Source organism: Ursus arctos, unplaced genomic scaffold (assembly GCF_023065955.2).
Source record: "Ursus arctos isolate Adak ecotype North America unplaced genomic scaffold, UrsArc2.0 scaffold_24, whole genome shotgun sequence".
NCBI classification, from domain to species: domain Eukaryota; kingdom Metazoa; phylum Chordata; class Mammalia; order Carnivora; family Ursidae; genus Ursus; species Ursus arctos.
Window position 1 is genome coordinate 4,394,621 of NW_026622919.1, and position 16,083 is coordinate 4,410,703.

At 62.7% G+C, this 16,083-nt stretch overlaps 1 protein-coding gene across 10 annotated transcripts in view; it reads right to left on the reverse strand.

Annotated features, from left to right (window-relative positions):
• SEPTIN9 (septin 9) overlaps positions 1–16,083 on the reverse strand; it is a 150,908-nt gene that overhangs the window by 2,128 nt on the left and 132,697 nt on the right. For all 10 annotated transcript variants that reach the window (XM_057317849.1, XM_026484053.4, XM_057317850.1 and 7 more), the window contains 8 exons: positions 9,464–9,655; positions 7,230–7,358; positions 6,768–6,849; positions 6,329–6,466; positions 5,566–5,683; positions 4,521–4,616; positions 4,128–4,224; positions 844–895 (listed from right to left, as the gene is read on the reverse strand). In XM_057317849.1, coding sequence (XP_057173832.1) covers positions 844–895; positions 4,128–4,224; positions 4,521–4,616; positions 5,566–5,683; positions 6,329–6,466; positions 6,768–6,849; positions 7,230–7,358; positions 9,464–9,655 — 904 coding nt within the window. The remainder of the gene's footprint in view (positions 1–843; positions 896–4,127; positions 4,225–4,520; positions 4,617–5,565; positions 5,684–6,328; positions 6,467–6,767; positions 6,850–7,229; positions 7,359–9,463; positions 9,656–16,083) is intronic.

Below are 16,083 nucleotides of genomic sequence, written 5' to 3' on the forward strand. Positions count from 1 at the left end.
ATCTGTGTCAAGCCTGTGGCCAGTCCACGGACAGGGGCTGGGTGCACACTCAGAGGGCGAGCGCTGGAATGTCCTTGCTGCCATCAAGAAGCACCGGGCCAGTGGCCAGTGGGAGACCGCCGGTCCTGGGCCTACAGCCTGAGCTGGAGTGCTGGTCGACCCTACCAGTCCTGTGCTCAGGTTCTCCCTCCCTCCCAGCCCGACAGGACAGACTGGAAAGGGGGCTCGGAAGGGCTTATGGTCTTCAGGCTCTCCAACACAGTGGGGTGACTTCTGGAAGCCACATTCCATGCCCCAACCTAGAGGCCCCAAGAGGCAGCCTTGACCCTCCACTGGACTTCATCCCCTGAATGCACCCACCTGCTGACTGAGAAGCTGGGGCCCCTGGCGCCGTGGCTGGAGCCCCCACTATCTCCAGTTAAATGCCCACGCCCAGCGAGCTGGCACGGCCTAAGGATGGCTACTCCTTGCCTAGGCTCAAGGAAAACCAAGGAGCCTGAGCTAGGTCAGAGCGGTGGGGTCAGAAGACACTGGGATGGGACTGGGAGACACACACCATCCCACAGTAGACCCCCTGGGGCCCTGAATCGACGGGACTCAGGCTGCAGTGATCAGAACCTGGCCCCTCCCATCCGGGTGCTCCCACACAGATGAAGGATTTTCACTTCCGGCTTCACTTCCACGAGGTGTTTTAGACAACGGGCTTCCAAGGTCCTCCTGGGGGAGGACTGACCAGCTGCCATCCAGGACCTCTGCCTACCCCCCCACTGCTCACACTCCTGACTCAAGGCCCTCTCGGGGCCCTCAGGGGGCCAAGGCCAACACCCCACAGCCCTCTCTCACCTGATAAGGAGGTCCCGAAGGTAGGCAAACTCACAGTGGGTGGTGTTCTCAACTGAGGAGACAGAAGGAGCTTTAAGGTCACTCGAAGCCCCTCCCCCGCCCTGCCTCTCCCCTCCCGCCAGCAGTTCTGGTGCCCAGAGGAGCCCGGGCAAGTGGGGGGGGAAGGGGGGGGAGTCACTGCTCCACAGGCACCCGGCTCTGCGGACACCACCAGGGCAGGCCTGACCGGGCGCCCGCCCTCCAGAGGGTTCCAGTCTAGTGGGGACGTGGTACAGGAGCCTGGCCACGCTGCAGCGGGGGGTGGGCCACAGGACGGCAGGCCACCACTGCTCCTCACTGGGAACCAGAGCAGCATGTCCCAGGACACCCTGAAAATGGGGGGCAGGCGGCAACGGATCAAGGCAGGGACTAAAGGTGGGCCTTCTCCCGCACATGTTACCATTTACACGGAGCGCAGGAGCCCTGCATTTCCCGGCGACACACACACGCCCGAAGCACGAGCTGCAGGGCAAGGGTTCGCTCTGGGGACGTGGGAAGCTGGGGCGGGGAGGGACCCCCAGGTGCCCACAGGTCCCCTCGAGCGGCACCCTGGTGGCGGCTTGGGGCCGAAGCTGGTGGCAGCCTCCCTGTTCACTTCACGGCTCTGCTGTGTAACTCGCGCGTGTGATTACCACGCCCGTGCAGGCCCTCTGACCGCGCGGAGTGGCGCCGTCTGCGCTGAGGGGCACGGAGGTCAAACGGAAAGGCGGCCGGTGCAGGGCGCCTGCACGTTTAACCCAATCTTCACGCACCCAAGGTACCACTATGGCCCCGCTTCTGTGGTCTCAGGGAATCGGGGTTCAGAACGCAGGAAAGGGGCCTGCCCCCTCCACTCCCCACCAGCTGGCAGGCAGGGCTGGGGAGAGAGAGCCCTGGTGCCTCCACCTTACTCCAGCTGCGGTGGGCCTGGGTTCCGCCCTCCACACCCCAGCCCTCCCCCCACGGCCCCACCAGCACGGGGCTGTGCCCACACTGGAACCTTCTGCCCACGGACTCTCACACAGCATTACTACCGAACGCGGAGAAGCAGTGAGAGCTGGCGGGAAGAACAGAGCCCCAGGCCGGGAGTCCGGGCACGTGGCTGCTGCTTCTCCTGGCCTGTGGTGACTTATCCTGGTCTCTCTGACCCTCAGTTTCCTCGTCTGTAAAGCGGGGCTCAAATGTCACCCACCTCTCAGGGACACAACGGGATTCGATGAGTTAACTGTGTGCACCAGGCAGCTGCCAAGGATGAGTGAACCACCTCGGGATGGCGCACACCCAGTGGGGGAGGGGGGAGGTCAAAGAAACCGGACCGGGGATGGGGGGACAAGAATGAGGGAACAGCGCTTGTTACACAGGCTCACCAGGGGCCAGCACGGAGCGGCCCATCCTCTGGTCGGTTATGAGTGCACAAGGCCCCGGAGATAAAGAGCCGCCAGTGTTGGGGGGCTGTTCAGCTATGCTGACAGGGGGCAGAAATTTCCTCCAGGGTGCTCGTGAAGGCTGCAGGAATGGGAGGCCCGCCACCTCGCCACTGTCCCTACAGGTGTTGCGGGGCTGTTTCTCACCACCCCAAGGTGAGCCTGCGGGTTGAAGCCGGCCACCAGGGGGCAGCAGAGGCGCGTCCATCCCTGGGCTGCCCCCAAGCCTCTTCCCTTGTCCCTGCGACCCCATGGGCCTTTCTTATCCCACACTTCTCCACCCCCCGGAACGTGCGCCCATGGAACAGTTCCTAACACCAACATTTCAGGACAAGGTGGAGCCAGGCGGGATGAGCCCCAGTGAAGCCTGGCTCAGAGACTGCCTGCGTGGACAGGGAGGTGGACGGGGAGCTGTGCGGCTCCCACAGAGATACCCCTAGAGGAGGGGACAGCTGTGGCAGGACAGAGCCAGCAGACACTGGTTCAGAAAACACCATCCTGCACCAACCGGCCAGCACCTACGTGGGCACCCGGGGCGGGTCTGTGTGCCTCTCCATGCCTCCCCCAGGCTTTCAAAGGGGTGGACCCTGGGGTACCACAGCCTGGGCCTCTCTGCAGGAGGGTGCAGGGACAGCCGCAGGGGGCAGGGGGTTAAACATGCAGCAAGATAATGCATGTAAATGAGCCTGCATGGAGGGAGGGAGGGAGCGAGGGAGGGAGGGAGGCAGGGAGGTCGCCAACCAATGGATTTCCCCAGTGGTCACTTTCTTAGAGCTTTTGCTGCTGCCAAAACTTCAAAAGTCTTTGAGACATTCTGTCATTTTACTAAAATCTTGGCACATAGTACCCATTTTAAGGATGGTGAAAACTGAGGCCCTGGGGGATTAAGGGATCTGCCCAATTTCATGGGGGGCGAGGGGGCAGTGGCTGTACTAGGCCCTCAGCCACGGGATCGAAGACCAAGTGGCCTGTTTCAGTCTGTCCTTTCTCCCTCCTCTGTTCTGAAGAGGGAGGACGGAAGAGAGCGGGGGTGAAGAACCACCCGAGGGGGTTCAACTGTGTCCCCCAAACCACGTCCAACTGCCTACTCCCTCGGGACTTGTGAACGGGAGCTTATTTGGAAAGAGTTTTTCAAGATGTAACTAAGGCAGAGAAACTAAGAGGGATTTCGAGTGGACGCTAAGCCAATGACAAAAGTCCTGAGAAGACAGACACGGTCAGAAAGCTGAAGGCAGAGCGGGGACTGGGGACAAGCCAAGGGATGCGGAGGATGGCCGACAGCCACCAGGAGAGAGGCCTGGAACACATTCTCCCTCAGGGCCCCCGAAAGGAACCAACCCCGCTGGCACCTTGACTTCCGGCCTCTGGAACTATGAGAAGAAATTTCTGTTTCAAGCCACCCAGCCTGTGCTCGTTTGTGACAGCAGCCCCAGGACACCAAGATGTGGGGGTCCCGGGAACTTCTGCAGCGGGCGGGCCGTCTGGTTCTCAGAGCTGGACAGAGCTATAACCCAGCCCTGTCCTAGGCCCAGAGATGTGGAGCGATTTGTCCAGGGTCACACAGCATGGCCATGAAACACCAGCACCAGAACCCAGAACTTGGCAGGACCCCTCATGGCTCCTTCCTTTCCTCTCTGGATATTTCCCTGCCCCCTGGGAGAACGGGGGGAAGGCACAGCTCCATCAGCTAACAGCTGTGGGCCCTGGACACGTCACCTGCCCCCCTCCCAGTGGCTGAGTGGGGCAATGCAATGGATGAGCCCAGGAGCACCCAGCCGGGGCCTCGGTGCCCAAGCTTGAGTCTTCCGATCTGTATGGAGGCCCCAGCAGCTTGACGATTACCTTCGATGGTCCCCCATTTGGTTTTCCTTCCAAGGATCCTCTTCCCATTCACTTGGTACTCATGGTCACTGCCCACCACGGCGAACGGGATCATCTCCTGGGGGAGGGACAAGCAGCACTAGTCACGTGTGTGCAAACGCCAGTCCACTCCCTGGGCCCCGGGGAGGAGCTGTCCTGAGCCCGGGGCCCCCCAGAACGGAGACCCTTGGCCTGAGAGAGCCACATGTGAACACTTGGGCTCTGACCCCTTCTGGCCCAGAGAATACGTTCTCATGGCTCAAGGCCATCCCACCCATTTCCCCAGTCCCACTGGAGAGGGCAGGAAGATCCCGCCCGTGTCCTCTAGCAGGAACAGAGGGGCCTCTGGGAACAGCATCTGGCCAGTCTACTCACTCGGAACTTCTCGTTCACCAGCCGGTCCTCCGAGTCCTCGTCAAACTCCTTCTGGGGGTACACGTCGATGCCGTTGGACAGCAGGTCTGCAGTGATCTGGGGATCCAGAGGGGAAAGATGTGGGCGCCGTCCACACAGCAAGCTGGACTGGCCCCCCAGGATCTGACTGCGCTGTGACCTCCAGAAAGTGAGGGCGCCCAGCCTGGGGTCAAGGGCAGGCTCCATAGGGCTGGTGACCCTGATTCTCTCGTTTTGGTGCCTCCTGAGGGGAGGAGAGGCAGCTGCAGAGGCAGAGGCACCTGCCTGCCCGGAGACACGTGTAGCCACCTGAGTCCACCCAAGTCCACCGGAGTCCCGAGCGTCTACCCGTCCTGCCTCCCTGGCCCGTCACACCCGGAGACGACAGCAGCTCCGGGTTGTCGAGTCGTCCCTCGAGCTCCACCTGGAAACCCCCTGCCACGGCGGGCCCCGAGAGCTGCACGGGCCCTCTGCAGCCCAGCATGCACCTGCCTCCGTTTGCAACACGGCACCACCCACAGATAGGGCCGCGTACAGCCGTCCTTCCTGCCCCAAGCACGGACCCGCCACTGTGCCTGTTCCCTCCAGCAGACGCACCCGCGCCAAGGGCACAGCCCTCCCCGAGCATGCTGGGAAAATCCCCTGCACCCGGGCCCGTAGGCCGAGGCCCAAGGGGGGCGTGTGGAGCTCCAGGGATTAGACTGAAGGGTCTCCTGGCTCATGCCCACCAGGTTGGAGGCCCTGCGGGGCCCAGATGCCTCATTCTCCCTGCTCCCCCAGGTAGCTCTGATGTGTGGCCTGTTAGGAAGCAGCGGCCCCGGGCGCACCCTCCTGCGTGGACGGCGGCCTGACGTGGGACCGCAGTAGGGAAGGAAGATGAGGCCCCCTGTCCCCTCGGTGGGGACCACCCCCTCTGGGCTTCCTCTTCCACCTGGGGAAAACCCGGCATGTTGCGTCTAATGGCCCCTCACCAGCCTCGCTCCCGCGGGGGGGGGGGGGGGGGTTGGCTGGAGGTGGCAAGCCCTACCCGCTGTTTGAAGTAGACCCTCTCCTCCAGGGTCAGCGTGTCGGCCTTGGCGATGACGGGAACAATGTTCACTACTTTGCTGAGACGCTTCATAAACTCGATGTCCAGGGGCCTGAGGCTGCAACAGAGCGGCGCGGGTGAGCGTCTGGCTGAGGGGCACGGAGCGATGGGGACGGAACGAGAGAGGCGGGGCTGCCTGCCTCTGGCCGGCTGGAGCTGAGAAAGGGCCCTCAGGGTGCCCGTGGGGGCTCCCAGGTGGGGACACGCCAGCAAGGCCAAGGCCAAGGCCAAGGCCGTGGGTTGAGTGCCGGCCAGGCCCCGAGCAAGGGCGGAAAAGAGGACGAGGGCCTTCCCCAGACAGAGAGCCACCGAGCTGGGCAGGAGCAGGCTGGGGATGCGGCTGGCTCCGAGCACCGTCCTGGGCGAGGCGTCCTCCCAGAGGGGGCAGCTGGGGGAGAAGTGGGAGGAAGCACCCAGCAGCTCTGGGCCCACCCAGCCAAGCCTCCGGGACCGGCTGCTGTCCGGGCGTCCCCAGACCTCACCCACCGGCCCTGGCGTGCCACCCGCCCCCAACTGGAAGCCCGTCCTGAGCGGGCGTGGGCGCGGCATCGCAGGGCCCCGAACGGCGGCCACCATCCTCCGCCCGGCAGTGGCGCTGCGTCCGCTCTTCCTGCTCGGTGCGAGAAGCAGCCGCAGGCACGGCGCGGGGTCTGCACCTGACGGCAGAGGGCCACCCCGGTCAAGCGGCCCACGGGGGACTCACGAGTGGCCGGTGGCAGGGATGAAGTACAGGCAGCAGTGGACGCGCGTGTCCGGGATGCGCTTCTTCCGGTTGATGTTGACCTCCTCCTGCAGGTACTTCTCGTACTGGTCGTTGATGAACTTCATGATCGGCTGCCAGCTGCAGGGCGAGGCCCCGTCAGCCGCGGCGGGGGACGGCTCCAGCCCGGTCTCCCCCGGGGGGCGGCCCCCAATCCCCCGAGGCCCAGCCTTCCAGTACAAGTGCCAGGGGTGTGGGGCGTTCTGAGCAGAGACCGCAGCCTTCCCCGAGCGCCTCCACACCAGCCTCCCATGCTGACCTTTGACCCCAGGGAGGAGGAGGGCCAGATTCTCAGGGTAACTGTACGTTCGTCGAGGATTTGGGGGCCTCTGATGGTTTAGCAGCAGAGCAGGCCCGGAGAGGCAGCCCCACGGGTCCTTACCAGTTCTCATTGTTGATGTGGTCCCCGAAGCCCGGCGTGTCGATGACCGTCAGCTTCATGCGGACACCCTTCTCCTCGATATCTGCACAGAATCGCAGAGCCCGGGAGCTCGGGGGGGGACCCCGGATCCTCACGGACACCCGGCGTGGCCTGGGTCCTGCCTGGTAGGAACCTGGCCAGCCCTATCCCGAGGCCCACATGGGGTGTCCGTGGGTGACCAGCAATGAGCCCGCAGGTGATGCGAGGGAGAGGACCGCCGGTAGCAGTGAAGCCCAGGAGGCGCTGGGGACAGCTGTGGGTTTCGGTGGAACCCCGCTGCCTCCAGGGGCTCCATCTGACCAAGGCCTGCAAGGGTCCTGGAGAGCATCCCTGACCCAGAGTTTCAACCTGCCCAGCTCAGGGGACCCGACTCGGCACCCCCACACCCCACGTCGACACCGCCAGCCCCACCCCGACGCTCACCGTGCGTGATGGACTTGATCTCAATGGTCTTGGGGATGCGTTCCTCTGAGGTGGGCTGCACCGACTTCCGGCTGATTTTGGATTTGAAGAGGGTGTTGATCAAGGTGGACTTCCCCAAGCCACTCTGCCCTGAGGAGAGGATGGGAGCCGGTCAGCGGCCCCTGTGGTTCAGCAATACCTGGGTGCTGCCCCCCAGCACCCCTCAGTGGGGGCCCGGGGTCAGGGGAGGTCAGGAGGCAGGAAGGGCTGGGATGCCCAGGCAGTGGCCCGACTCTCGTGGCGCCTTGTAGCAGGGCAGGACCCAGGGGCCCGAGGAGGGGCTGACATGCACAGCAGCACAGGCGAGGCCGAGTGGGGGGCTCAGCCCGCCGGTGCAGCTCCCCTCTTCACAGCTGGACATGCCGGGGTCATAAGGTTTGAAGAAAAAGCTCTACTGAGTCCCAGGACCACAGGAGGGAGGCTCTGCAAACCTGCCACGGTCTAACCCACAGCTAGGCCACCCATGCTGCGGGGTTCTGGTGCAAAGACCCCGGGGCTGGGCTCCCAGTTTCTGGGGGTCATCTGGGTTGGAAGTGCTGGCACGTTCAGCCGAGTGACCACGCGGCTTGGGGAAAAGCCACTGGGTCAGTTCCTCCTGGGGTGGGCAGCTGCGTCTCGCTGCCAGAAATAGGAACAGCCACGGGCCAGTCCCCACATCCGCACACCCTGCTGCTGAGAGGCTGACTGGCCAGTGGGCCCCCAGGGCACCAGGCCACCCCCACGTGGCTCCCAGGCACCTGGGCCCCATCAGTGCCCCTGGCCTTGCTGTGCCCAAACCTCACCTCAGCCGGGTCCCCTCCTACAGCAGAGGGCAGAGGGCAGACCGGGGCAGGGGGGTGGGGAGGACCCTCCTGCTCACAACGGTCTTGGATCTCGGGCTGGCCTTGTTGCTGCCGCAGACCCCTAGGCTCTGGACACTCTCCTAAGCGAGGCTGTTTCACCCCCGCGTGCGCCCAGGAACCGTCGCCATCCCCTCCGATGGATGAGGAAACAGGCACAGAGCCCAGCGTGGGGGTGGGGGCCCCGCCATGACCCTGCACCTCGGGGTCCACACAGGGAGCAGCCGCTCGTGCTTACACGCCTCACAGGCACGAGCCCACCCGTGGAGCCCCAGCACCTCACCCCTTCCCTGAGCTGCTGAACGCCGTGCTAGCCAACATATTTTTAAAAATTAAATTACACCCATTTTCCAACTTTGATAACCCTGCAAGGAAAAGCGTGGGCTCCCAGGACACCGTAGGCGGACATTGGGAATCCCTGGGCCAAGCTGTCCACGTCCCCCTCAGCCCACCTGCTTGTGTCCCCCCTGCCAGGTCAGGCCGGGGCTACGTCACACGTCCTGGCCACGGCGCCCGACATCTGGGAGATGCCGACGGGAACTTTCAAGGACTGTCATCCTCACCACCCCCGCTGCTGCTTCTGCGACTTCCCCCACTTCTCCAGTGACTGCGGCCACGTGGGAGCCGCACCGTGTCTGATTTGCCCTCCCAGCAGTCCCATTTTATGGATGAGCAAACCAAGACTGGGAGAAGGCCCAGGGAAGAGAGAACAAGCACCACACCGCTCAATGGGGGTGAAGCTCGGATTCCACCCTGGGTCTGCAGACCCCCAACAGACGCCCTCCCAGCCCAGCTGCCTCCCTCCAGAGCTCTGCTCCGGCTCTCTGCCCTGTGAGCAGAGTCCTTGGCATGCCCTCTCTGGGCCTCACTGTTGCCTACAAAGTGGGGCACCCTCTTGACAGGGCTTCTGTGAGGACCGAATGGGGCCCAAAGAGCTTCGGGAACAAGAGGCTGCCCGGTGCTCCCCCAAGTCTGGCCCCTAGCCCTGACCAGGCCGGGCTCATCAATGACCTCCCCTGGGGCCACCAGGATGCCTCCAGCCAGGCCTGCTGGCCGTGGAAGTCCAGGGCTGAGCCACGGCGGGGTGAAGCTGCCGCAGAAGCCGACGGCAGAAGGCGGAGGATGCTGGTCAGCGAGCGGCCACGCCGAGCACCTGCCGGGCTGTCCCCGGTTCCTGTGCTGAGGAGCTGAGGCCCGTCTGAGGCACGATGGAAACCGGGGCCCTCCTGGCAGGCACACACGCGGCCACGCGCCATCCACCCTGCAGGCCGGGTGTGTCCATCCCCGTCCCCCCCGCCCCCGTTTGCAGGAGAGCAGACGGAGCCCCAGCGCCTGCGGGGTGGGGTACGCACTCACCGACCACCATGATGTTGAACTCGAAGCCCTGCTTCATGGCCTTCCTGCGCATCTGCTCCAGGATGGAGTCGATCCCCACATAGCCGAAGTCCGCGGGGGCCTTCTCGTTCCGGGGCGCGGGCGCCTGCTTCAGCCCGGCGTCTCTGGGGGTGTCGGCCATGTCGCCAGTGCAGCCAGGAGCTGCCTCGGGGGCTGCGGGGAAAACGGGGGGGGGGGCGTCAGGGGGTCCGACACACGCATCTGCAAAGCACCTGCATCCTCAGGGCCTCTCACCACCACCCCCATTTCTCGAACAGGGAAACTGAGGCTCAGTTGCCCAAGAGACCCCTGCGGAACACCCCAGACCTACAGGCCCCCCTGCCCGCAGAGCCCCACCCTCTCCACCTGCGGCCGGCTACGTGGTGTCCTTCCCTTGGCTCCAAGGCAGAACTGACCCCAGCCCTCCTCTTCCCAGCCTCCATCCTGCCCCAGGGCACCCAGGTGGGCCCTGTCCACCTCCTACATCTGACTCAAACAGGCCCCCACACCTGCTGCAGCCCCAAGGTCTCCGGACCCTCGGGGCCAAACAGCTGAGTGTGCGGGCCAGCCTGTGAGCCAGGACCAAGGAGAGGACGGCCTTCTGCAGAAGGGCGGGAGGACCCGGTCTCTGTGGTCCTGCAGCCGCTGGGTGAGGTGTGTTCAGTCCCAGGTACCCACCGACAGCCCTGGACGCCGAGCAAGCTCCTCCCGGGCCCAGCTGTCCCCAGCGATGGCAGGCAGACAGGGCGCTGGGGCAGCTCCCCTCCCCACCCTGCACTGCGCCCAGGGGCTGTCTTCTCTCTGCCCGGCACCTGCGCGCCCACACCCACAGCTTTTGCTTTCAGGTCTGTGGACGGGCAGACAGGACTGAGCTTCTAGAAAGAACTCAAGCTCCTGCAGTTTGCAGGTCAGAACCTTCCTCCCTTCCTCCCCTGGCTGCCCTCACCACACGCCCAGGTCAGAGGCCTAGAGGAGGGAGGGCCACAGGCACCCAGTGGGGACATGAGGGGCACTCCCCCAGTGGAGCTGGTCAGGGTGCTCAGGACAGGGTGGGTCCCCACCAGGGCCTGGCAGGAGCACATCGGCCATGACCCGGTGCACCCCTGGACACGCCACACACGCCTGACCACACCTCTCGTCAGCCAGCCTCTCGGTTCCCCTGGAGGCCTTCCCTGTACCGCAGGCTCTTCCCACCCCTCGACCACTGGGCTGACCCGTCAGCTCCCTCCCACCTCCCAAGAACGCACACGGTGCATCTTGACACCTCCCTGGGCATCAGCCCCAGAACCCCCGCTCCCAGGTGTCCGCCGGGGGGGGGGGGGAAGCAGGGTCAAGCAACAGGACACAGGACACGGGCTGCCAGGCCAGAAGACCACCGCGGGGACTTCAGGTAAACTGTTCCCACTTCCTGGGGAAGTGACAGACTCTCTCCGCAACCAAACCCCAGTGCCAAACCCCAGTGGGCCCAGCCGGCTCGCACCTCGGCGGCCACACCTCTGCTCTGCAGGAGTGTCAGAGGGAGCGGACCCCGGGGGCCAGCACCCTCTCCTTCCGCAACAAGGATGAGCAACTGACAAATTCCAGAAATCGGAGTGTGGGTGGTTTCTCCGCACAACAACGCTCGACTTCCCCATTTTCTCAACCTGACAAAGTGCCGGCATTCCTACTTCGCAGACTCGCAGAATTGGGGTCGAGCTCCTAAGCGAGGGCAGGGACTGCCCCGGGGCCCCGCTGCCCACCCCCACCCCCACGCCAGGGAAAGGCAAGGGGCACAGGAGGCGCAATGATGGGCCTCTCCCAGCAGCGCCCCGAAGGCATCTGCCTCTGCTCCGTCTTCAGAAAGGCTGTCCCCGAGCTCCAGCATCTTTAAATAAACAAAGACAAACACGGCATCTGGCCTTGAACATGTGGCTGCGGGCGGCTTCCTGGGCACAGGCTTGGGGCCTTGTCTCGCAGGCCGGCAGCTCAGCCCGGCCCCACGTGACCAAAAATTGCTTCCATCTGCCGGTGGGTCTGAGAGCCATTCGGTCCGGGCCTGGGCCGGCCCCCCACCCACTCCCACATTCATCCCGCATCCCCTCCGAGCCCAATGGGGGGAGGTGCAGCCCCTGGAACCCCCCCTTCACTCCAGCTGCTCCCCCCACCCCAGGCACCAACACCCACTGCAGAAACTCAAACCACAAAGCCAACATCCTGCCCACCAGCGCCCCGCTTGAGAAATAATAACAAAAACGCGACAAGCCCCATCCTTCCCACCAACTGAAGGAAGGGCCTGGCCTTTGCACAGGTGAGGGTCCCTTCCTGCGAGCCCCTCCTCTCCCTCCCCGAACGGCCGCAGGCGCAGGTACCAGGGGTGATGCCAGAGACCGTGCTCGGCCCGGCCACGAGGCAGGCTGTGGAGTCCGCCGGCAGGACGTCCATGCGGGAAAAGCAGAGGCCCCACCAGGCGAACTTGCCCAGAGACACTTTCTCTGAACGCCTGCTTTCCACGGAGAGCCACCAGGGACCCGGGGGCTCCGGCCAGGCGGGAGCGACAGCAGAGACCACCTCCAACACCGTCCCAAAGGGCTTCTAGGATGGGAAGACCCTATGCTGCTCTGTCGAATATGGGGCCACACGGGACAATCTTGTCAATGGTGGTAAAATACATGTCACACGAAATTTACCGACAACCATTCTGAGTGCACAGTCCGGTGGTGTTAAGTACATTCACGCTGTCGTGCACCCAACCTCCAGAACACCTTCTGTCCTGCAAAACTGAAACTCTCTCCCCATTAAACACTAACTCCCCATCCCCCCGCCCCCTTGCAGCCTCCATTCTGCCATCGGCGAATCTGGCTGCTCTGGGGACCCCCATATAAAGAGAACTCTTACAGCATTTGTCCTTTGGGGGCTGGCTTATTTCACTTAACAGCATGTCCCTAGGTTCACGCACGTTACAGCAGCTGTCAGAATGTCCTTCCTTTTTAAGGCTAAGAGTCCCTGGCGTGGCCAGAGGGTATCCATTCGTCCCTGGACGGACGCCGACTTACTTCTGAGTTTTCGCTCTTGTGAGTAACGCTGCTGTGAGCACAGGTGTGCGAGTATCTGCAGACGCTGCTTCCAGTTCCACCGGGCACCTCCCCAGCGGTGGGATCGTTGGGTCGTATGGCATTGTATTTTTAATTTTTTGAGGAACTGCCACCTGTTTTCACACGTGACTTCTGAGCATTGGAAACGCAGCCGATCCAACCGAGGAAGTGTGTATTTCATTTTATTTAATTTTAATTCATTTACGTTTAAAAAGCTACCCAGGGCAAACGGTAAAGTTATTGGACAGCACAGAATTCTAGTTCAACCTACCTCCTTTGCAAACAGGGAAACTGAGGTCCACAGAGTGATTTATTTTTCCCCCTGAAACGCAGTCAGATGCAGCCAGGCCAACATGCAACGACCTTCACTGCATTTACTCAACCCCGAAGCCTCACGTTCACTGCTGGGCCGTGTGATTACCGTCCGTGTGCCCCCGACACACACCGTGGGCCCCAGGGAGGGTGGCAGCTGGCCTCCTCCCCTCCCCCATACCTCCAGAGCTGCATGGGGGGGGACACCCAATAGTCATGGAATGACCGAGATCTTGGGCGTGTCCCCTGGCCCACAGCCCCGCCGCCACGATGGTCAGACCTGCATCCAATCCACCTCCCCCAGTGACCTCTCCCCGCGGCTGGGGCCTCATCCTCTTGCCCACAGCCCTGGCCCCTGAATTTGTCTCATACCCGAACTTCACAAGATGCTATTAATAGGAAAGGGATGTCCTTCACAGAAAAGAAAATTTCACATTTATGTCCCAGATGACTCTCTCTGCATCCTCATCAGTGAAAGAGAACAAGAGGGAGCCCCCCGTTTTTAAAAAGATTTATTTATTTGAGAGCAAGCGAGCCTGAGCGGGAAGGGCAGAGGAAGAGGGAGAGAGAGAGAATCCCAAGCAGACTCCACACTGAGCATGGAGCCCGACGCAGGGCTCAATCCCATGACCCTGAAATCACGACCTGAGCGGAAACCAAGAGTCAGACGCCCAATGGACTATACCATCCAGGCACCCCAAGCACCATTTTTAAAAAAAGATTCTATTTTTAAGTAATCTCTACATTCAACTTGGGGCCTGAACTCACAACGCCAAGATTGAGAGTCACACACTCTATCGACTAAGCCAGCCAGGTACCCCAGGGGAGCCCCATTTTTTAAAAATGGAAAACTCAGGTTCAGAGAGGTTAAGTAACTTACTCATGGTCACACAGCACCACCTGCCTGCCTCTTGGGCAAGGCACTGTGGAGAGAGGGCAAACTCCCATGCCCTTCCTTCCCCCTCCTCCTCCGAGGGGATGCCGGTTTTATCTCGGGGTGTGGGCCCCCGTGTAGCCTCACTCCCTCCCCCAGCAGCCCCGGCTCAACAATTTCCCCCCCCCCCCGAGGCTCTCAAGCCCAGGGTGACGTCACTGCCCCCCAGGCCACCAACCTCTCCCATGGAAGGAAGGCCGGAGACCACCCAGGCTGGGGTGACCCTACACACTGCCTCATCCCTTCCTCCAGCCTAATTATCCTCTCAGTTGTGGTAACATTTACAGAACATAAAGTTTCGACCATGCTTCGTGTCTGCCTCTGCGGCCTGCAGCCCATCCGCGATGGTGTGCCATCACCACCAGCCCCCTCCAGAATGTTTCCATCACCCTCACAGAAACCGCGCCCACGGGACTCTAACTTCCTGTGCCACCCCCCCTCCCCCCCCAGTGGCCTCTAGTCTAGCTCCTGACTGTGGATCTGACCGGTCTATGGACCTCACGCAGCCCCGTCCTGTGCCGGCTCCTCTTGCTGAGCCGGACGGCCTCACGGCACATCCGTGTTGCTGTAGGTGCCGGAATGTCCTTCCTCCTCACGTCTGAATCACGTTCCACTGTTTATCCGCCAACGGACACTCGCGTCGTTTGCCCCTTTTGCAAATAATGCTGCTGTGAACACGGCTGTGCAGGGCTCTGAGTCCCTGCTCTGCGTTCTTGTGAGTATCCAGCCTATCAGGTTCACTGCTTCTCCGTGGACTGCACAGTGGGTGCCAGGGGCCTCGGGGGGCCGGCCGTGGCTCCCCGTGGCCCTTAGCAGGGCCCCCACCCCACCACACCGGCACTGCCCACCTGGGCGGAACCTGGGCCCCATGGTTCCTGACCACAGCCCCCCAGCGCTGCTCTCTACTCTGCGGGTCCCTTGAACCTGACGCCGTGGCGTCCCTAACTCCAGGCCGGGACAGCGGCACTCAAGAAGTCTCTAAACCTGCACTGACAGAACGGATGAACGACAGTGGGTGGACCCACACAATGGAACGTCAGCCATCAAAAGCAGTGCCATCCCGCCACCTGCTCCAACAGGGACGAACCTTTGCCAACACGATGCAGAGTTCCGCTCAGCCCGCCGCAGAAGGTCACCTAGGTGTGATCCCACCGCTGTGACCGTCCGGAATCAGCAAACCCACGGAGACAGAAGTAGACGAGCGGTGCCGGGGCTGGCGGAGGGGAGAGCGGTGGCTTCAAGTGTAGGGGATTTCCTTTCGGGGTGATGAAAATGTGACAGAGGGGACGGCTGAACGCCACCAGGAATAAATGCCACTGCACTGCACTTCCTAAATGGCTGGATCGTCTGGTGCGGGAGCTGTCATCTCAATAAAGCTGTCACATTCAGAAAGAAAAGTGGAAGCTGCCAGTGGCGCTGGACTGAAAAGAACCCAACTGTGCCCACAAGTGCCCACCAGCCGGCTCTATGGCTCAGAAGACGGCTGAGGCCCAGACGCCACACTCAGGCCTGAGGTCGGGAGCCCCATGCAGCCAGGTGGTGCCCTGGGGTCAGCAGCCCTGCAGCTTCCAGAAAGGGCAATTCTGGGGGTGGTGGACAATTTCTCTCTGCAGGTCCCTATTTCGAGCCCTGGCCCATTTACCACGCCCTGTGAGAGAGCCCCCACCCCCCACAGGCAGGTGGCAGCTGGCCTGATGGGGCCTGCCCCCCCGCACCCCTTCAGCACATGCACCTGCTGGGCTGGCCTTTTCTCAGGAGTTGAGCGGCAGGGTCCTAAAGCAGAAAGGAAGTGCAGGGCTCCACCCAGCCCCACCTGGCCACCTGGCTCCTCTGTGTGCCCACAGCAGGGGCTGTAATTGACAGCCCCAAGCCAACCCCCTCTGTGGCCTTCTGCCCCAGGTGACCAATTCTCCCCTGACCCAGGGCCTGCCACGGATGATGGGATCAGACTGCCGCTGTAGCTCCCTGGGCCAGGGGCTGGGGGAGGCTCCCCTGGCTGGGAGGCGGCCGCCGGAAACGAGCCAGCTGTTGGCTGGGATGCCTCTGGAGCCACTCACGCGCCATCCCGGCTCCAGGGCAGCTGCAGGAGACAGCTCTCCACCGCAGGCTTGCAAGGCCTGACTTGGAAACCAACACCCAGGGGTCCCTCCTATCGGCCTGCCGCTTCCCTGTGTGTCTTGCTGCCTTGTTCTGCACCCCAGCACTGTCCCCACAAGTCCCATCCTCCCCGAGCATCAGTCTCATCTGCCAAACGCAGATGTGGCTCTGTCAGGGCCACGGCCCCT